This window comes from Lontra canadensis, unplaced genomic scaffold, assembly GCF_010015895.1.
Source record: "Lontra canadensis isolate GAN:19392208 unplaced genomic scaffold, GSC_riverotter_1.0 scaffold13, whole genome shotgun sequence".
Lineage (NCBI taxonomy): Eukaryota > Metazoa > Chordata > Mammalia > Carnivora > Mustelidae > Lontra > Lontra canadensis.
In genome coordinates, this window is record NW_022631007.1 from 17,895,583 (window position 1) to 17,916,786 (window position 21,204).

General features: G+C 59.9%; 1 protein-coding gene and 1 long non-coding RNA gene across 8 annotated transcripts; one reads left to right on the plus strand and one right to left on the minus strand.

Annotated features, from left to right (window-relative positions):
• Positions 1–4,685: 4,685 nt before the first annotated feature.
• Positions 4,686–5,576, minus strand: LOC116867825. Its single transcript, XR_004382668.1, has 2 exons — positions 5,513–5,576; positions 4,686–4,908 (listed from the first exon to the last, which is right to left on the minus strand). It is a non-coding gene; the product is annotated as an uncharacterized LOC116867825 (long non-coding RNA).
• A 1,198-nt stretch (positions 5,577–6,774) lies between these two features.
• On the plus strand, positions 6,775–18,507 carry CAPN10 (calpain 10). 7 transcript variants are annotated; one of them, XM_032857664.1, is made up of 13 exons: positions 6,776–6,964; positions 9,165–9,296; positions 10,465–10,661; positions 11,426–11,643; positions 13,493–13,634; positions 14,310–14,476; positions 14,805–15,085; positions 15,523–15,725; positions 16,014–16,108; positions 17,443–17,642; positions 17,849–17,894; positions 18,063–18,096; positions 18,331–18,507. In XM_032857664.1, exons 1-13 carry the CDS (start codon positions 6,839–6,841, stop codon positions 18,425–18,427), a joined length of 1,938 nt encoding a protein of 645 aa, XP_032713555.1. In that variant the 5' UTR covers positions 6,776–6,838; the 3' UTR covers positions 18,428–18,507. The 7 variants fall into 7 exon arrangements, with proteins under 7 accessions (XP_032713557.1, XP_032713555.1, XP_032713553.1 ...); XM_032857663.1 differs by having other exon boundaries at positions 6,777–6,964; positions 15,853–16,108; positions 18,331–18,392; XM_032857666.1 differs by lacking the exon at positions 18,063–18,096 and having other exon boundaries at positions 6,775–6,964; positions 14,365–14,476; positions 14,957–15,085; positions 15,853–16,108.
• The last annotated feature ends 2,697 nt before the right edge of the window (positions 18,508–21,204 follow it).

The following is a 21,204-nucleotide window of genomic DNA, read 5'->3' on the forward strand; positions in this document are numbered from 1 at the left end:
AGCAACATACCTGCAGAAGGGAGAACATGGGAGGCGCCCAGCAGCCCCCCACATAGCAATCCCAGCACCCTGCAAGGGACCCAGTCCTGCCAGTAGGGGCCGGGTCCCAGGCTCTCTGTGGCCCTGGCTCCGCCCTTGGGAGGGTCCATTCTCTTCCTGAACCAAGTATCCAAGCAAAAAGCCCTGAGGGTGCTGAGCTGCCTTCTCAGCTTCCCCCCCCCCCCCCGCCCCGCAAAAGGGAAGGTATCTTTCAAGACTCTTGCTCCACACTTTTTAGTCCTGGGCTCTTGGTCTCTTCGGCATTTTGACTCTCAAAAACGCAGATCTGCTCCCTGCTCCACGGCCAAGGCCATGGTGCCTTGCAAGACCCCGGCTTCGGCTTCCCTCCCACCCAGCTGCGCCTGCCTGCGCTCTCCCAACTATGCAGAAGCGACTCCCAGCTGTCACAACGCGGAAGGGATGCCCATATCCTTGACATTGTCCTTGTCATGGTCTGTCCTGGCCCCGAGCTACCCTTTGGGGCGAGGACAGTGCTCCCAGCCCTGTGAGGCCCTGCATTCCCAGCCTCTTGCCACTCCTCTTCCCTGCTGCTTGAAACCCCGGAATACTATCATGGCCCAGCTCCTCCCTGTACTGTCTTGCTCGATGCCGCCCGTGCCCAACACACCGCTGCTCCCGCCAGACCCACTACCGTCTCCCACACCATCTGCCCGTGGGTCACCAGGGCTGGCCTTGACCATGTCGCGCCACCGCCTCACAACAGCTTGGCTCAGTCACGGCCCCACCCGCCCCACACCACGGCACACGTGTCCCCTGTTCTGATCGAGGGGCACCCTCCTCAGGACCAGCTTCTCGGCCACAGGTGGAGTCACTCTTCAGCAACGAACCCTCTGAAATACCAACGTTTTCAACAAGGGGGATTTCTCCTTCCTGCTATAGGCGGGCAGTGGGGTGGGCTTCCCATTTCTGTGGTTCCTCGGGGCCACCCGTGCTGACAAAGGAGATGACATCTGGAACATTCCAGACATCTTGCCAGAGATGAGTGAGAGCTGAGGAGGGGCTCACACTGTCCATGGCAAGGGCACGAACTAGGGGGCCCGCATAGCCACTCCCACCACGTGCACTAAAGGGGGTGGCAAGTGGCAGTAGTGACCCCTGTAGGGCTGAGGACAGAACTCTGGGGAACAGCTGCATTTGGGCGATGGAGAAGGGAGCAGCCAGCCAGGTGGGAGAGCGGTGTCCAGGGAGCCAGGGGCATGATGTCCAGAAAGAGGATGGCAATGGCCTCCAGCAGTGGCTTTCGTGGGCCTGTGAGGAGAGCAGACACTCGAGGAAGGTAGGAGGGAGGCTGCAGGTTTGCATATGGTGCCCCACGCTGCTGGGAGCCTCTCTGGTCCTAGGGTCCCTCAGGCAGTGTCTTGTGTGGTCCAGCCTGCCTACGAAGTGCGCCCCACTCTCTCAGGGACTCACTGGGGGTAGGCCCCTCCCCTAAGGCCAGGTGCCTGGGGCACACCTTCAGGTCTAAAGATATCGCTCAGCCCGGCACCCCCAGGAGCGGGTCAGCACCAGCCAGACCAAATTCACACCCAAGGGAACAGCAAGCGGAGTGGTCAGAGGACGACATCACAACACGTGGAAGGAAAATTTCAGCCACAATGGCGGGGGTGGGGGGGTTGAAATATGCCATAAAGCAGGGATGGGCACTTGCACGACACTGGGACACATGGAAAAGAACCAGTCAGAGGCTTGGAAACTGTTTTAAAGAGCCATCACTACAATAAAAAAATGACCCCTCTCTCTCCCCCAAAAAGAACACTCAGTAGAAAGATCACGATGCAGAGAGGATTCATGGGCTGGAATACGGGACAAAGAATATTCTAGAGTTAGCAAAGGAGCCTGAAGGGTAAGTACAGAGGAAATGTGAAGTGGGATCCTCAAGACCAGGTGGTCACAGTGAGACAAAGCCACACAATGTTCACATGAATTGAGGCGTCCTCCCTCTGCCTGTAGCCTGCCTTTCCATCCACAGCGGGCCCCCCCGGACCCCAGCCTCATTTCCTTAGCATTGCCTCCCCGCTGCTCCCCTCTGCCACTCTTCCCATCAGCTCTCCTGGCCCTGCTCCTGCTTACCCTGCACACCCAGCACAGACTGTCTTTCTGCCAACATAACCCTAATGTTAGCTGCCCCTGCCCCCCCGCCCACTTCCTTGGTAAACCGCCCCCAGCCCAGACACCCTGGGAGAGCAAAAGCCCCAGAGCAGGGAAATGACCACGAAACACAGGCCTGGGCAGGGCAGTCGGGTGCTGGCCAGCCCCCAGCACAGCCCATGGGAGGGCTTCTGACAGGCCCGGGGCAGGCTGCTCAGGAGCTCACCGCCCACCCGCCTACCCAGGCCAGGGGAGACCTCTCCTTGGTGGAAGGTGAGCAAGCCAAGGGGAAGACGGCACACACCCAGACACAGAGAACAGCTTGCAGCCCAGATGGCTCGCCAGCCGCAGGGCACTGGAGTCAAGTGGAGATGGTCGACACTGTGTTCATGGCAACACTGAATGCCTGACCCCTAGGACCCTCCAGAGCAAGAGTTGGGGGGAAAATTCCTATTAGGTGCTTGGAAAAAATATTAACCTATAACACCAACCGAAAAGAAGCCATTCCTCTGTTGCAGTGAGCAAAGTGAACTAGGTCTGGCTGGCTGGGGTGCGGTCTTTGTGCTCCCCACAGCAGAGCACGCCTGGCCCACCACCTCCTCCCTTTGAAGCTCAGCCTCCTTGTCCTAATATGGGGCAGTGATACCTGCTTTTGGGATGGGCAAGGACCACACAAACTCAACACTCATCGTGTTTCAAATTAGTTCGACCCTTCGAACCCTTAGCGGTGGGACCCACTTTCTTATGGTGCAAGTATGGCAGAAAGGGCCCTGTTCCAGCCCTGCCTCGGAATTCCTTCAGCTCGAACCTTCCATCTGGGGAACAGAGACCCAAGGTTCTAGGACCCAACTCCTACTCCACCTCAAATGATCCCACAGAGAAGCAGTCCATGTTCTCACTGACCACCCTCCACGACCCAGGACTATCATCCTCAATGACCATCCCCCCACCTGCCAAGGGCAGCCAATGTACCTTGCATTCTTTCTCACTTAATTGTCACGACCACCCTGGGTACTCTGTACCACAAGGCTTGTGGTTGACACAGAGGCCAAGAGCAGTCAGGAGAATCTTTGCTCATGTGACTTTAAAGCAGTCCAGGCTCTGGGCCCCTGTGCTGCTGGTCCAGACAGTTTTTGGACCTGCTGGTGTGGCTGACTGGGTTCCCGTCATCTCTGCGGTCTGACGGCAGAGTTGGCTGTCGGACGGGCATGTTAGGGGGCTGCTCCTGTAGGCTGTGGACCTGGCTAGGCCGGGGAGCCTCGCACCTGTACCCTTCCCTCATTTGGAGATTCCCAGAGAGAAGGCCTTGCCCGGAGTGTACCCTGTTGCCCTCAGGACCAGGACACTGGGCCCCTCTCTGGCTGCTGGGGGTGGGACCCAGGGCCTGCATGGTTTTGTGGGCCAGAAACTGCCCTGTGATTCAGACCTGGCCTGGCCATGTGACAGAGAGCATGCCTGCCCTAATCCACGTCAAGGCATGTCCCTGAACAAAGACCGTTCTTTCGAGAGGAGTCCCATGAGCTTCCTAAACTGATGGGGCACAAAGCCAGTCCTTCTTACAAGTCCACAGGGCCCCCAGGGCTGCCTCACTTGGCACCACCATCCTGCAGCACCCGCCCTCTCTCTGACTCACGTGACTAGTCACCAAGCACCTTCAAAGAAACTAAATCTCTTTCTCCTTCGCTGGTTCAAAACCTGGGCCCCTGGGCTCACTCTTCTATCCTAGCCTCAAAGACCCTTCCAAGCCCACCTCACAACGCGTGATCCCTCAAAGTAAAAGCCCTGGGCAGCCACCCCCACCCTTCCCAGGCTTCCACACGGCTCATCTGGTCCCTGCACAAACCATACTCCCAGCCCACCCCTTAGGGCCTACAGGGGCCTTAACGCATGTGCACAGCTTCTCATGCTCCCTCTCTTGAGTGTAGACTGCACTGAAGAGAACGTGGTGGAAACAATGGAGGACGTCCGAGATGGGTCATAAAACACCCTGGAGGGGCGCCTGGGTGGCTCAGTCGGTTAAGTGTCTGCCTTCCACTCCCAGGGTCCTGGGAGTGAGTCCTACATCAGGCTCCCTGCTTACTGGGGAGTCTGCTTCTCCCTCTCCCTCTGCAGCTCCCCCTGCCTGTGCACTCTCGCTTGTGCACTGTCTCTCACATAAATACACAAAACCTTTAAAAAATAAAAACCACCCCGCAGCGTCCGCTTTCCATTCCCCTGGGATCGCTTGCTCCAGGAGTAACCCCGAGTGGTGAGAACACTCAAGCAGCTTCACAAAGGTCCACATGACAAGGAGTGGAGGTCTCCGGCTCCAGCCAGTCTCCGGCTGGCTCAGTTCTGGCCGACACTGTGACTGCCATGCCCGGAGACCCTCAGCCAGAACTAGCCACCTGCCGCCACGTTTCCTAACCCACAGAAACTGTGACCTAATAAATGTCTAAGTTTCTAAGTTTTGGGGCAACTTGACTCACAGCAGTAGTCAATGCATACAGGCCTCTGGACGAGGTGTACAGGGCTGAAACAAAAGACTCAACTCAAAATTTACTCAAACTGTAAAACTGTATTTATTATCTATGAAATCATAATCCCAAGATGGACGATCCTAGGACCAACAAGATCAGGGGCTCGGGGACATCACCGGGCTCTTTCTGCTCTGGAGTCTCCGTGTGCAGGCCTTTGTCTTCTGGGTTGTCCCCCTGTGGTCACGAGCTGACTGCAGCAGTCTCTGTCACCAGCCCTCCACACGCCAGCAGCTAAAGCTGGCTACAAAAGAAGGCGCCATTGAGTGCCCTGGGCAGATTGGGGGAACGCCCCCCCCCAGAGGACCGTTCCCTGTGTCCTGTTGCTCTGAGCTGGGGCACGTGCTCCTCTTTTAAAACTTCTGGCCCTGAGCTAAGGAGAGGTCTGGACTCCCCAAATGACTTCAGCTGCAGCAACTAAATCAGGTTTCTACTCGCTGTGTCCCCATGAGAATACAGGGCCTGGTTATTGCCCACTGAACAAGGAAGAGATGTGGGGGTTCAGAAGAGACAACCCCCAGCCCCAAGTGGTGAAGTCAGAGACTATCCCTTGAAAAACAACAGGGAGTTATCTGGGCATAAGTGTGAGCAAAGTCACAGAGCACAAAAACTCCAGAGTAGTGATAACCTGCGGGGCTGGAGGGGAGGAGGCAGGGCTCAGATTCCATAGAACCCGTTAACACCCACAGGCTCGGGAAAGGAAATGGTCACATGTGTCGCACATGTCCGCAGGAAGCTGCCTGCTCTCCAGATGGTGGACTGGACACCCAAGCCTCTAGGACTCTCCCCAGTGTGCTACCTGGAGAGAACAGTCCAGCAACCCAGGGCACGTAGGAAACGTCACTTACTTCGTCAGAAACTAACATGAAGCCAAGTCCAGGCCTTTCCAGATTCCCTTCGGCTCCAGTGCAGCCGCCAGCTTCTGGCATCTTCTGCAGGAGATAACACTACAGGAATGCTGAACAGTCGTGAAGTCCTAACATCCCAGAGACAGGAGTTGAGATACCTAGTTGTTTTCCAGAACCTCAACAGAGCCCTCCAGGCCTCCAAAAGAGCCTGGTGGGTGGGGCTCCCACAGTGTGACACCGTCGTAGGGAGGAGCTGCGGCTGTCACGGGAACCTGGTTCCCTCTCTCCTGGCAGCAGGGACTTGTCCGCTCCATAGCAGAACCCCTCAGACTGGACTACTCTTCCTGTCTGGGGGTTGGGTAAAGGCAGCCTGGAACGCAAGATGTGAGTAACCCCAGTAGCAGCGGAGAGCTGCCACGACAAGGGCTGAGGCCGCTTCTCCTCCCCTGCCCAGCCCTCTGGGAAGGCTCCGATGCCACTGAAGCAGGCTTCGCGGGGCCGGCGGACAAGCCTCCGGAAGCCTGCCTTCCGTCCTTCCCAGGAATGGGGAAATGCCGGTTCCCGCAGCGAGTGTAAATACTGAGGCAGGGCCCGGGATCCCTGTCCTTGCCTGCCCGAAGCCGTAACCGCACGTCCAGGTCCCTCACTGTCCCGCCCATAGGGCCATATATCCTAACATCTGCGGCCGCCTCGTCGTCTGCCCCGCTAAGGAGACAGCGTCCCAAGCCCGACAGGCCCTCCCCGCGGCCAGCTGCAGCCGAGAGCCCAGCCCTTGGCCACCGCAGCGGCTCGCCGCCGCCTTCCCTCGTGAGCCTCTCACGGACTCCTCCCTGACCAGGCGGCCCGACCCGCAGCCGCCGCAGCCAGGAGAGGAGCATTCCGGGAGGCGGTGCTGCATGCTGGGACCTGTAGTCCGCGGCTCGACCTCGGTGGACAGGCCTCTCAGGTCCCTTCAGCCCCAAGAGCCCGCGACCCCAAGCGGCCCCGACGCCCCGGAACGAGCTGCACCGGCTCGACCACACGGTGCCCGTTGGCCCGCGGGGTATCAGTAGCGGCCCACTCAACCCCCCAGACCCCACCCCGGAAAGAGAACTGCAGCCGGGGCGACTACACAGACCCGCGACTGCGGAGCTCGGGAGCCACGCCTCCCCGGGGGGAGGGCACTTTCGCCGTTTGAGTGCGATTGGGCCGCGGTGTCACATGGTCCGGCGGTTACCGGGGCGACTGAGCGGGCGCGCGCGGGGCGTGCGGTGGACTCGCCTTCCTTCCGGGGCCGCGCTCGGCGCGGGGGGCGCGGGCAGCCCATGCGAGCCCGGGGCGCCCAGGATGCGGGCGCCGGCCAGGGAGCTCTTCCGGGACGCCGACTTCCCGGCCTCGGACTCCTCGCTTTTCTCCAGCTTCTCCACGCCGCTGGCCCAGTTCCGCGAGGACATCACATGGAGGCGGCCGCAGGTGGGGCGGCTGGCGCGGGCCCCGAACCTCGGGTCGGGCCCCGAACCTCGACCTGGGCCTCGAACCTCGTGCAGGGCCCCGAATCTCGGGCTGGGTCCCGAACCTCGGGCCGGGCCTCGAACCTTGGGTCGGGCCCCGCGCGCTGCCTCAGGCGGGGTGCCGCTGCGGCCCTTAGGAGCGGGGTGGGGGGAGGGTGCCCCGCGAGGGAGCCAGCGCAAATCTCGGTTCCGAAGGCGGTTCGGGCAGGGCGAGAAGTCCGGTGCAGCAGACGCCAGCCTGGCCCCGCTTCTCTGACGGGCGTCCGGCCGGCCGAGCCTCTGGGCCGCACGGCTCTTCCGGCCACAGGCGGCCCGGCTCTGTTTCCCGCGTTTGCCGGGATGGACCGCGCTCCTGCTTTTCTGGAAGGCAAGGCTGTTCGCACCGAGTGCACCGGCATTTCCGCATGGGAACGCTTGACGCTGTCCATGGAGAGGGACGCTCTGGCCTAGTGCTGCGTGCACTAGTGCAGACCACCTTTACAAATGGTTCATCTGATAAGTAAGACCTCGGGGAGAGCCCTCCCCTGCCGGCAAGTACACGGTCTTGGTGGAGACCGCTGCGGTCTGTCACCAGCCCTCGGAGCAGCGTGGCTCAGGTCACAGAGGTGCTCGGGAAGCACGAAAGTGCCAGTGGAATTGGGATTAAAAATGCATTTTAGGCACAGTGGGAGGCCTTTAGAGGGTTTTAGTAGAGGAGGGATTTGAGTGAGTTTATGTTTGAAGAAGCTCACTTTTACTGCTGGCTAGGAAGTGGACTGACAGGGCAGGAATGCAGTGGTCCTAGAGAGAGGTGCAGGGGCTTAGGGTAGCATGGCACCCAGTAGGACGGAGCTTTGAAGTGGATGGATTTGAGAAATAATTTGGAGGGGAGTTAATGAGTCTTAGTGACCAATTGGAAGTAGAGGGTGAGGATGAAGCAAGGATCAAGAACGACTTCCAGATTTGTAGCCTGGGCACCTGGGTAGATGGTGGTCCTGTTTGATGTGCTGGGGGACATTGGGAGGTGGGGGATAGCTAGGAATGGAACTCTGGCATTCCACTTTGCTCGCACAGGTGTGAGCAGAGCTGTCCACAGGCAGGTGGGCTTGAGAGTTAGGTGCTCAGGAAGTTCTGGGCTAGAGGACCCAGACATCTGGGAATGGGACCCATAACAGGGCCGAGGGCCCCAAACAGTATTTCAGGAGAAAGTGGGTCTGAAAAAGAAGAGAGGGCTTGGAACTGAGCCTTGAGGGCCCCTAACATTCCCTAGAGGGTTCAAGCAGGTGTCCTGGCAGGTAGCTTGGAGAACCAGCAGGCGGTGAGGTGAAAGGACAGCCAGGAACACGTGGAACCATGGGAGCCAAGAGGGGACTGTGGGGGAGTGCAAGGGGACAGCCACTGTTCTGTGATGCTGCCAAGTGTCAGGAAAGATGAGAACAGAGTGAGCCCTTTGAATTTGACAACACAGAGGTGACTGGCCCAGAGGCTGGAGGGGCCCGTGCTTAGGGAGCAGGATGGAGGAAGTAAGGAAGCAGCTCTTTCACAAGAAGTCTGTCAGAGAAGGGAAGACTCAAGGGGAGATAATGCAGGGGGAGGCAGTATCTTACAGAAGATGGGGGTTCTCTCTGCCTTATGCTGGTGGCATTTTCCCTGCAGGGGTGGAGGAGGGAGGGGGTCATGGGAGGAACGCTGGCTCTAAAGAAGGCAGGAGAGGGGGTCAGGCAGGGGTTGCTTCTGAGGAAGCTTCTGATAAGGTCATCAGCTCAGAGGGCTGTGGGAAAGGGTGGGGGCATGGAAGTGTTAAGAGGAGGGGAAAGGGGAAGGTATAAAGTAGTCTGGGTTTGGGGAAATTAAGCAGGATCCGTCTGAGATTTGCCATTACGAATTTAAAGTGAAACCATTTTCTAGGGCAAGTTAGCTGTTTCGAGAAGGACTTATCTAGAGTTGCAGTTTTGCCGTTTTAGGAAGGTAGACAGAAAGAGACAGGGACCCTAGGACTTAAACCGGATGGAGTGATCTAAAGCCAGGAGGGGCTATGGGAGGCCTGCTGCTTCCCCTTCCCTCTTAGGCAATATGGGTGACCAGAAGAGCTCCTCCCCAGGCCTGTCGCCTCGATCCTGTCTCCTTAGTTTTAGAGACTAGTCTTCAGGCATGATGTAACTGGGTGATATTCTTTATTTCAGGAAATTTGTGCCACGCCCCGGCTGTTTGGAGATAACCCACTGGAGGGACAGGTGAAGCAAGGGCTGCTGGGAGACTGCTGGCTCCTTTGTGCCTGCGCCGCTCTGCAGAAGAGCCAGCAGCTCCTGGACCAGGTATCTGGGGCGGGCAGGGCTGCTCTTCCGCTGTCTTCCTGTCCGCTGTGCACAGGAAGGAAGCCGGAGGCAGGGCAGCTGAAGCTCCTGCTCTGTGGGCTCTGCTGTGGCTGCCTGGTGTGGCTGGTGGGAAGAGACAGCTCTCCGCTCAGGCCACAGGGGCTCTGAGGTGTCCCTAGGGTTCCAGCACGTGGGCTTTCCCCTCTGCTCTGCCCTTCTGAGCCTTGGGTTCTCATGCAAGCTGTGCGCTTGGTATGCAAAGATGAGCACAGCTACCCAGAGTAGGGAAGGTTCGGCTGACGGGTCCTATGCCCCTGGTTCGGAGTATGTTTCCCTAGCTAGTTGACTTTTTTTGTTTTTAACAGTTTTGAACATAAATTGGCAAAAGGTGGTTAAAACTGTTTCAGATGCTAGGCTGATAGCACACGTATAAAAGACTTGCTCAGCGGGCTTCTCCAGGAGCCTCACAGCTTTGTTTGGCTCCTGCCTGGACGTTACTGATTAAAGCAGCAACATTGACAGTAGTGACCCCTTTGGAGCTACTCCCATGTCCCCAGGCCCTGCTAATCACACCATAGTTGCTGGCCTTTGTGCTCAGGGCCTGTCTGGCTTTGACCCTCATTTGCGAACAACGCTAAAACCTTTGATAACATGTTCATAGTCAGTAAGTGACAGAGCAGGACCAGACAAGCCTGTGTAGGTGCAGACCCTACCTGTGTCTTATTCTGGGTCAGAACTCCAAAGCCTGCAGTGAACGCACTGGGTCCAGGCGCTGGCAGAACTCCTGAGACCCCCGCCCCACCTGCAGCTGGGGGGTCACTGTGACCGCCATCCACAGCCAGCTTTGCCGAGAATTGCCTGTAAAAGTCATGTTTGTTTTGGATTCAGGTCAAGAGCTTATTTGGGACAGTAGGACATCATTGTTGGCCTTAAGGTTTTAGAGACACTCGGCTCCCTCAGTGTGGTCCTAAGATGTTTTACTGGAAAGTCTGTTAGTTTTCTATGTGGCGACTGGGTTTTGCATCCACATGGACATCCAGCTGTGGAGCGAAGTCAGGCCCCGGGCAGAGCAGCAGGGTAGCGTGGAGCGGCTCTTGTGACAGTGCGTGGGAAACACTGCATGGTTTGTCTCTCATGCTCTCCTTTTGCCTTTCCCTGTGCGTGGTAGGTCTTCCCTCCAGGACAGCCGAGCTGGTGTGACCACGCGTACCGCGGCTCCTTTACTTGTCGAATCTGGCAATTTGGACACTGGCTGGAGGTGACCGTAGATGACCGTCTGCCTTGTCTTGCAGGGAGACTCTGCTTCTCCCGGTGCCAGAGAGAGGATGTGTTCTGGCTTCCCCTACTGGAGAAAGTCTATGCCAAGTACGCGTGCCGAAGGCTGGAGGGGCCAGGCTGGGGTGGGCTGGGGAGCCACAGCAGCCTTAGGCCGTTCCTGGGCAGTACGTCTCCGCTCTCCCTGGGCTAAGCGCCCTCCTCAGTCCCCAGAACCTGGCAGCCAGGCCTGCAGTGGGACCAGCCTGTCCAGAGACAGAAACTCTGAGACGGGGCCTGTAGTGCCCGTCTCCGCTCCCCCCCCACCAACTCCACCCCTGCTACCCACTCCCTCTTTCCCTGTCCTCACTTCAAAGTAAGGTGGGAGGAGTAAAGCCACCCAGATTTCTGTGCTTGCTTATCGAGGTCCTGCCTAAGGCCGTGCCCCTCACCCCAGGTCTGAAGGGGAAAATGACCCTCTTAGAATGTAGTGCTCAGCCTGCCGGAAGAGGCCGCTGTGATAAACAGGCCTTTGCACAAAGGGAGTGAGGCAGTGATGTGTGTGCGAGTGCCTCCATCCCAGGACCAGGGTGGGCTTCGATCTGGAGAAGTGGAGCAGTGCGTGTTCACAGCCTCACGCCTCATGCTGCCTCCCGCTTGTGTCCATGCTGGAGGCCGTAGGTCGGGGCTGGGCCCACTGTGCAGTGTGGCCTTTGAGAGTCCAGTGATGTCTGTGCTTGGTGAGGATGAGGCAGGAGTAAAGAGAAGCTACTGAAGTGGAGGGTCAGGTGATTTGAGGGTGTTGCAGATGGAAGAGAAGCAGGCCGCTGTGTCCCCGTGCCAGAGCCTCACTTCCTATGGTTGTGTCTCCCCAGGGTCTACGGGTCCTACGAGCACCTGTGGGCGGGGCAGGTGGCCGATGCCCTGGTAGACCTCACTGGGGGCCTGGCAGAAAGGTGGAGCTTGAAGGACTTGGCCAGAACCAGTGGCCAACAGGACAGGCCCGGCGGCTCAGAGCACAGGACTTGTCGGCAGTTGCTCAGCCTCAAGGACCGGTGTCTGATAAGCTGCTCGGTGCTCAGCCCCAGAGCAGGTGAGGTGGCAGGCAGGTGCCCGTGGTATGGGCCTGTGCCCCTGTGCCCCACAGCCGCACGAGGGCTGGTTCTCAGGGCCTCATCGGGACTGAGTGGAAAACAAGACATTTGTCTTTAAAACCCGGTGTCTGGTGTGTGACCTTCCCCTGCCACCTGTCCTTCTCCAGAGGGAGGGTCCCTTTTTCCCTTGACTTTTCTCTTTCTCCCCAACTTCGGGAGTAGGTTGAGGCTGGAACCTCTGCCAGGGCGGCCGCCACCGGAAACTCCAGAACCCGGGGTGGTGGCATTTCCGGCCCATGGCACCCTGGCAGAATCAGACTCAGGTTTTCGTTTGAGTGGTTTCCGTGCTTATTAAAGGAAGTTTCTCAAAAGGAAGAAACCGCGCACATGGAACTGTTTTGACTTTTCCGTGACCCTTGGGGCTTTTCCACAACCAGGCGTCCCTCTGCTTTCTCGGGCGCTGTGTGGACTGCAGGTATCTCGTTCTGTCAGCCAGGCTGATGTGTCTTCTTACTCTGCCCCTTAACACCGCCCATTTCGGGGCTTTCCAGTCTTTCACATTAGGGACAGAATTACTGAATGTTTCTGTATTTAATAGCCTGCACATTTAGGATGATTCTCATAATGGGTTTTTTGGCCCAAGGACACAGACATTGAAATAAACAGTGTGTGTGGACAGTGAACGCCACTGGGCTGGGCATAGGTCAGGCTGCCACCACTCTGCGAGGGGGTGGGGGGAGGCCCACAGGGGCCATGCTGACTGTGCAGAGTGAGGCGTCAGAACTCTCCCTGAGGCTTGGCACCAGCCGCCCCCAAGCTGGGGCTGGGCTCATTCTTAGCACCCCAGGCTTTGCAGAAACCCCCAGACAAAGCAGGGGTTGCTGCCAGCGCTCATCTGGATCCCGCAGAGGTGTCTCGGCTCTGGGGATTTGGGCAGACACCCAGAGTGGTGGCTACAGCGCCATTCTAAAGAAAGCTTTATCTTTTCTTTTCTTTTCTTTTTTTTTTTTTTTAAGATTTTATTTATTTATTTGACAGATCACAAGTAGGCAGAGAGGCAGACAGAGACAGAGAGAGGGGGAAGCAGGCTCCCTGCTGAACAGAGAACCTGATGCAGGGCTCAATTCCAGGACTCCTGGATCATGACCTGAGCCAAAGGCAGAGGCTTTAATCCAGGGAGCCACCCAGGCGCCCCTAAAGAAAGCTTTTTAAAGACATTCCAGAAATTTCTTTCTTTCTGGACTGCCACCCCTCTTCCGCAGGTGGGGCTCTAGTCACCATTTGGCTCCTCCACTTCCATGTGGTGTGACCCAAGGGACTCTGGGCAAATAGGGTTGTTTCCTTTCTGGGCCTCCAGTCTGCCCCTCAGCAGTGTTTGGTCCCGCAGTCTCTGGCCGTGCAGTGCCCTGCTGCCCACTCAGCTAGCCAGCCTGGCCAGGAGGAGATTGCTCTTCTTGGAGGTCCCAGACCTGCCCCAGACCTGTTGTTGACAATCCTTGTAGCTGCACATTTGAGAACCCGCCCTGCACTGCCTTGTCAGCTGGCCAGCCTTGCTCCTCCACCCCAGCAGGAACCGAGGCCCCGAGAAGGGAATGGCCAGCTGGGCCCTTGGCAGCCGAGCCACAGTCTACACCCAGGTCCTCAGCCGGGGCTCTGCACTGGCTCAGGCCACTCCTAAGCTCACTTGTCCACAGTGGTCAGGAAAGGGGACCCAGCTGTCCGTTGGGAGCTAGGCGCTGCCATGGCCACGGGCGGGTGGGCTAGTGCATCCCATGGGGAGGGAGACAGACCGGTGCGTGTGCCCAGTTTGGGGACTTCCAGCCTACAACGCAGCCATTCCTCACCCAGGTGCCAGGGAGCTGGGGGAGTTTCATGCCTTCATTGTGTCGGATCTGCAAGAGCTCCAGGGCCGGGCGGGCCAGAGCCTCCTTCTGCTGCGTATTCAGAATCCCTGGGGCCGGCGGTGCTGGCAGGGGCCCTGGAGAGAGGGGTGAGTGTGGCTGAGGGCCGGGACTGTGCTGCTGTCAGGGAGGGCAGGGGTCTGGGGCCCCAAGCGGCAGTGAAGAGCCATTGCAGCCATGTGCGTGTGCCCGTGCGGGTTTGTAGCTGATCAGCGCAGTGCAGTTGTCTCCCACAAGGCCCCCTGGCACTTGCCTGTGGCCCCTGGGTCCTGCGTTTGGCCCCAGATGGCCTTAGAGGGCTGGTTCGGGCTTGGTGCTAGGACCGAGGCCCTGGGCTCCTATCTTGAGCATGCCCATGGACTGGTGGATGCCCGGTTGGGCTGTGGGTGACAGGACATGTGGGACACCTGAATCACAGTGTGCAGCTTAGCTTTAAGACCTTTACTGATGCCGGGGACCAGGATTGAGCGAGGGCCCTGGGTCCACGCCCCATGGCCAACCGCAGTTGGTCAGCAGATCCGAACCCTTCCTCCTGGGTGTAGGAGGCTAGCAGCAGCTCAGGCACAGCCTTCACTAGCCTGCTCAGGGGAACAGCCCTGGAGAGACAGGTCCAGAGGTAGGAGCCTCAGAGAGGGAGAGGGGTGTGGCCGGGGCAGAGCCAATCTGAGCTGGGCCAGCAAGAAACTGGCAGGTCACGGAGCTCCCCCCGTCAGTGCTGTCAGCTCAGGGGTCACGGGCCACCGCTGAAGGAAACTGCCTTCCAGGGGCGAAGGGTGGAGCCAGGTGGACCCAGCCGATAAGTCCGAGTTGCTGTCCCAGCTGCAGGAAGGGGAGTTCTGGGTGGAGGAGGAGGAGTTCCTCCGGGAGTTTGATGAAGTCACCGTTGGCTTCCCGATCACAGAGGCCGGCTACCTGCAGAGCCTCTACTCAGGTAAGGGGGAGGCCTGCACCTGGGACAGGCCCTTGTAGGGGTACGCCGACCGGCACAGACTCTCAGAGCCTCCCTGCCTCCGGATGTCAGGGCGAGCAGCCACCGCATCCCTCTGGGGGCTCTCAGCAAAACCCTCGCTCCGGGCCCTATTCTGCTCACCCTGTGTGCCGAGTGAGCGCTCCATCCCCTCCCATCCCAGGCGGCTTGAGGTGGTAGGAGACTGCGGGGCTCCTGCCTCTAGGGTGCTGTAGCTGGTGCTGGTGAGAGTGGCAGGGAAGCCTGAGTAGGAGTCCTTTCCTGAGGCTGCTGCCTGCTGGTTCTCCCCTAGAAAAGGCGCTGTGCCACACTCAGGAACTGCCTGGGGCCTGGGTCAAGGGGCAGTCGGCAGGAGGCTGTCGGAACAACAGCGGCTTTCCCAGCAACCCCAAATTCTGGCTGCGGGTCTCAGAACCAAGCGAGGTGTTTGTTGCCGTCCTGCAGAGACCCAGGGTGCGCGCCATGGGCCGGGCAGGCCGGGCTCGGGCACCGGCGAGGGGCGAGTGTGCCTCGAGGAGCCCAGCCAGCTTCCTGAGCGAGGATTACCAGGCCGTGGGCCTGCATATCTGGAAGGTAACTCCTCCTGGGCCCGCCTCCCTGCTCAGGGCCTGGGGGTGCTGGGACATGAGGGACCACCGGGAGCCTTACCTGCCTCATCCTCCCGGGTCACCTATCTGCTGGGGCTCCCACAGACCCAGCTCCGCCCAGCCCGGCCCGTGTCTGTCCGACAAAGGGAGACGAAGCAGAAGCAGCCATTGGCTGACTGGCAGGAGGGAACGGGGCCCAGCCCCATCTAGATTGGTCTGCTGTCTCCCAGAGCAGGGGGACTCTGACCCCTGGGGTTGAGTGAGAGCCCTGGCCTGGGGAGCACTCTGCGCCGGCCCCCGCTATGCTGGGAAGGACCCACAGGTCCAGGTGCTCTTTTGTGAAGTCATTTGAGAGGCCCTTCCACTGGGCGAAGGTGGCGGGGCCTTTCTCGGGATGGTGGCCCACAGCCCTCCTCTGTGCAGGTGGAGAAGCGGCGGGTCAGCCTGCCCAGGGTCCTGTCCACACCCCCTGTTGCTGGCACCGTGTGCCATGCCTACGACCGGGAGGTCCACCTCCGCTGCGAACTCACACCGGGCTACTACCTGGCTGTGCCCAGCACCTTCCTGAAGGACGTGCCGGGGCAGTTTCTGCTGCGGGTCTTCTCTAGCGGGAGAATCTCCCTCAGGTGAGGGGCATGGAGGAGCTCTAGGAGAAAAGGGCAGCATGGCCCGGGCAGCTTCATGGGAGGGGTGTGTGTGTCCACGGTCCGGAGCTCGCTGCCAGCTGCCCTTCCGTGTGTCTTTCCCGGGCAGTGCCATCAAGTCGGCGGCCGGGAGCCCTGCCCCTGGGGAGGCCCTGCCCGAGGGCGAGTGGGAGACGGTACAGCTGCGGGGCTCCTGGAGAAGCGGCCAGACGGCAGGGGGCAGCAGGAACTTTGCCTCCTACCCTAGCAACCCCTGCTTCCCCCTGTCTGTCTCCGAGGGCCCAGGCCCCCGCTGCGTCCGCATCACTCTGCGCCAGCACTGCCAGGACGCCCAGTGCCATCCCATTGGCTTCCACATCTTCCAGGCAAGCTCCTCCTGCTCCGGGGGGCAGGGAGGCTCTCAGAGGGACTGTGTCCCCACGGGTGGCCAGGCATGACAGAGGCCTGGACTCGGTTGTGTGGGCACAGCTGGGTGGCCGGTCCCATGCAAGATCCATGTCTAGTTTCCTGAAGTCTGTAATTCACGGGGGCCTGGGTCAGCTCAGACAGCCCCCCGTCCACTCCCCCAGTTCAGAGCAGCAATGTCAGGTCAGTTCTGCTCCCCTGAACTGTGCCTCCCGCCCAGGAGACCCGAGGGTGCGCCCCACCAGGAGCTGCCCCAAAGCCACGTAGCCCCGTTCTTCCCCATGCCCCACCCTTCTGGGGCCACTCTTCCAGGGAGAGGGCATCCTCTGGAGTCCAGGAGGGGACCCTAGCACAGGCTCACCAGGCAGAGCAGGAAAGGGAGGGAGGGGGCCACAAAAGGTGGTGTGGTGGCGTGACAGATGCCACCCAGTGCAAGGCTTAGATAATTCTTGGGTCAGAAAGCTGTCATGGGGTGAAGAGGAGCGGGTGTTAAGGCCCAGGCAGGCCTGTACATCTTAAATGCTACCCCAGATCTCCTTCCTGCCCCTCAGCTCTGGCTGTGCTGTGCTGAGCAGACCTGTGGTTGGAGGAAGGGAGACAGACACAGTATCAGGGTCCGAGGTCGCAGGCCCAGATGCCACAGCAATGAAGTGGCTTGCAACCCGCACGTGTGCTCCTCCTGGGGGCTCCACCTCAAGTTGGGCTTGATGAGCCAGCGGGTGCCCGAGGAGGGCATGGGCTGGGATGATGGCTGGTGTGGTGGGGTGGGCACACTTAGCCTGCCTGGGCTGTGGATATAGGGCAGGTCTCTGAGAAGCTTGTGTACCTTTGGGAGGACAGAGCCACCGTGCTCCCAAAGAGCAGGGAGCTCATTGTGGAGTCTTGCTTGCCCCGGGCTGTCCCCTGGGGCATCTGGGGGGGAGCTTCGATAAAAACTGGAGCTTTGATAAAAGTGCCAGTGCTAGGAGCCGGTCAGATGAGTCCTGGGACAGAGCCCTGGGCCGTGGTGATGGTGGTAGTCCCCCAGGCAGGGCTGCACATCTAACAAGGGTTATGGGGCCTTGGTGAGCGGTGGGCCCAGCTTGGCAGGCTGGACGGGTCTCCCCGCTGGGAAGGGGCAGGTGTGTGATGTGGGAGATCCATATCCAAGCAGAGTGCCCCTGTCTTGCCTGACCCCGCACAGCCCAGCCTCAGACAGGTATTGAAGGCCCAAACTGAGGAAGGAGAGCCGTTCCTGTTGGCCATGGCGGCCCAGTGGACAGGCCTCCCCTGTCTGAGCCCGTGCGTCCCCCAGGTTCCGGTGGACGGGGGGAGCCGCAGTGCACCCGGCCTGCTGCTTCAGGAGCCTGTGCTGAGCTGTGTGCCGCATCGCTACGCCCAGGAAGTGAGCCAGCTCTGCCACCTGTCAGCAGGGACCTACAGGATCGTGCCCTCCACCTACCTGCCGGATACGGAAGGGGCCTTCACGGTGACCATCGCCACCAGGATAGACAGGTGGGGCTCTAGGGCTGGGAGGGATTCCTCAGCATGTTGTGTGCCCCTTCCTGTCATACCCTCTGGCCCACCCACCCCAGCTCCAACCTGTTCCAACAGAGCAGCAGCAGGCAGGGCATGTCAGCGTGCAGGGGGGTGGCAGGAGGCGAGCGCAGCTGCTCCTCCGGCTGGGGGCCAGCCAGGCTACTGTGTCTTCTCTCCCGCAGGCGCTCCATCCACAGCCAGGAGAGGCTGGGGCAGCTCCTCCGGGAGGTAGGTGTGGGGCTTGGGACACGGGCACACTTGTCTCTTGGCAGGAGGGCCGAGGGGCGGGAGCTACAGTCACAGCTGTGGCAGTGTAGCCCGGTGCACGAGGGGGGCAGGCCCCAGCTGCCATCCTGGGCAGCCGCTGCCCAGCCCTTGCCATCTTTCCTCCTGCAGGCCTCCTTCATGGCAGTTATGAAAACCTAACCGGGTGACACCACCCCCGGCTATGTCAGCTCTAGCAACTGGGGTTTCCGAGGGGCTCCCTCCCATGATGCCCCCAGCCTTGATGCCGAAGCAGCCAGGCCTGAGCTGGATGACTGCACGTGCTCACGGGTCCAGGCGAAGAGCCCGTCTTACGGGGCCCAGGGCCAGAGGAGCAGCAGGTGCCGCAGGGAGAGCAGGGGAAGCCGCACACACGGCGTCTCTGTTCCTCATGGCTCAGGCCGCAGAGCTTGCCGGTGACCCTCCACGGTGTCCCTTCACGGCACCTGCACCTGGCTCTGGAGAGAGGCCTTACAGCAGACGAGAGCAGAGTATAACGATCTTGTTGATAACTATTTATGTGCAGCCTTTTTAGGAAATAACTTTATAAATAAACATGAGTACTGAGTGGTTTACAGACAAGTCTTGTCTTCTCGCTGCGGAGGAGGGGAAAGCCAGATGCTATGTGCCCTGGGGGCCCTCCGCCCAGCCACTCGTGTGCTGCCAGTGACCACGGCCTCTGGGACGGGCCTAGCTGGCCTGTGAGGCAGGCACGGCTGATTTGGGGGGCAGACAGCGGTGCTGAGAGGTTTGGAGGGCCAGTAGGGCTGGGCACATGCCCTGGTACAGGAGCAGGAGGCGGTGGCCTGGAAAAGAGAATTGGCACAGCTTACGGCTCACATCCTCCTCCCTGTTCATGCTGGGCTTACCCCCTCCCCCTGCCCCGACCCCTGCTGCCTGGTGAGACCCTGAGGAGCTGCCTATTGTGGAAGGGGGAGGCCCTGCAGGTTCCCAGGCCCCTACCCAGTTGGATGCAGCAGGCCATGATCTCAGCCAGACCTCTTTCCCTCACCTCCCATCTCTCTGACTCCCCAGCACCATGGGGTCACCATCACCCGGGGCAGCCAGCTAATGCGCCACCCTTCCCAAGGAGGGTAGGGTGCTGTGGCACAGGGCCTGAGAGAAAAGTGCTGCTCACCGCCCCACCCCACTCCACAGATGGGCAGGATGCCTCTAGAAGGAGGGGCTGGCCTCTCTGTGGCATGGGGTGGGATTGAAAGTGGCCCTTGCTGTGACTCTGTGACCCATTCTCTGGGGTCAAGTGAGGACAGAGAGAATCCACCCGTGAAAAGGCAGCCTGGAGGAGGCAGCCAGCCCTCAGCTACGCTGGGCTTAGGGACCGGCCCTGGCAGCAGGGTGCCAGCGGAGACAGTGCCTCAGCACGCATGTCCTCTGCCCAGCAGCCCCCAGTCTGCGCCCCCCTCCTTCATGTGGCTCCTTCACCTGATCTTGACCCCCAGGGCATCCTCAGTGGCTGCCTGGTTCCCTGCGGTGGCGCTCCCTTCTGGCCCAATGACCTCCAGAAGTAGCTTGCTTTCTCTGGGCTTCAGTGTCCTTGTGGAAGCCGAGCCTGGGCTCTGACCACACTCAGTGTGTCCCATGTCCAGGCTCTGGCTCTCTGCTTTGCCCTGGAGTCCTTGGCCTGCAGGATGGGTACCAGCCTAGCTCATCCTGCTGAGAAAGGGAGCAACGAAATGTGGACCCATGCCCCCTCCACCGCACGGTGGGACCTCCCATGCATCAGAAACCTCCAGCCTCCACCTCTCTTCTCACATCTGGCGATCTGGCATTGCCCCCCACTCCCAAGCCCCATACAAGATGCACCGGGCTAAGCTGGGGCTGCAGACCACAGAGCCCTACGTGGATGGGCCCACGGCTGCCTCACCACTTGGCCCTGCTGACCAGTATGGACTGGAGCCTCACCGTGGCCCTGGCCTGCAGCTCCAGGGACCCCAGCAGCAGTGGCCAGCTATGCCAAGGGAGTCCAGCAGCCAGGCCCCAGTGGAGTCCCGGTCCTGTGCGCCTGCCCGTGGGGGCTGTGTAGCTGCATCTGGTGGCCCCCGCCAACACAGACAGGCAGGTCTGGGTGTATGCAGCCGAACAGTACCCTTTCAGCCCTCCTGGCAGACTTTGCCCCACACCACCTGTTCAGGCTCTCTTCTTAACACTTCCTGCTTCAGGCAGGTGAGCTGTGCCCTCCCCATGGGAGCCGTGTCCTGCCCGGTCCTGGGTCTTACTCTCATCAGCCTCACCTGCCGCCCCCCCGCCCCCAGGCCTGGGTCAGCCTTAGGGGTGGCAGGCATTCTGAGGTGAGTATCAAGATGCCACTTCCCTGAGCGCAGTAGTCACAGAGGGGTGCCTGGCTGGGCAGGGCTTCCCGGGTGAGAAGCAGGATGGAGCTGGGTGAGTGGGCCCTGGGCCAGCCTGGCTGGGGCAAGGTTCTCAGATGCTCCAGGCCCCTTCCTCTCTGTCTCTCTGTCTCTCTCTCCATTAATCATCATTTCTTCTTGCTTAGAGTCCCATGTCTGCGTCATTTGGTCTTCCTAGATTTTTTTTTCTCCTCTAATATTTAACAGATGGAAGCTAGATTTGCTGCCCTTTGAAATGAACGCAAGAGTCACTTTTTTCCTGGGGACGCTTTGGGGCTTGGGGGACCCGAGCACAAGGCCTCGGACATGGCTGCTCTCTCCAGGAGATATCCTTTGCTCGTTTTGAGGATGAGCTTTAGGGGCTTTAGGGGGCAGGCTGGGCCTTCTAGCCCGCAGGAGTACTCGGCTCTGCAGCTCGGGCCTAGCCCCTGCCCAGGGGACCTGAGCTTCGGGGCTCTGGCTAGGACCCTCTGGCTGGTCCTCTGATTCCTAGTGGGTGCCAGCTGTGCCAGCACAGCACAGTCTCGCATCTGGTCTGGGAGCCTGCTTGCTCTGGTCCTGGGGAGCACGAGGGATGGAGGGTTAGTACCAGGCTTGTGCACAGTTGCCTAAAGCACCCGCCCTCCCATCCCCACCCTCCCCGAACACACAGGGCCAGGGCTCAGCCTGTGCCCACCCTCAGCTGCCTGTCCCTTCACAAATCACCCAGGAGAAGAAGCTAATATACATGGAGACAGCCCTGGCTCGGGCTGGGCTGACTCTGTCAGGTCAGTCCTGGTCCCCTGTGTGTTCCTGGGGCCTGGACAAGTGTGATATCAGGGCACTGGGATGTATGTGTGTATGCGTGTATCTGATTGATGTGCTCTCATACCTCATCCGCCAAGCCCCAATGAGAAGACCCATCG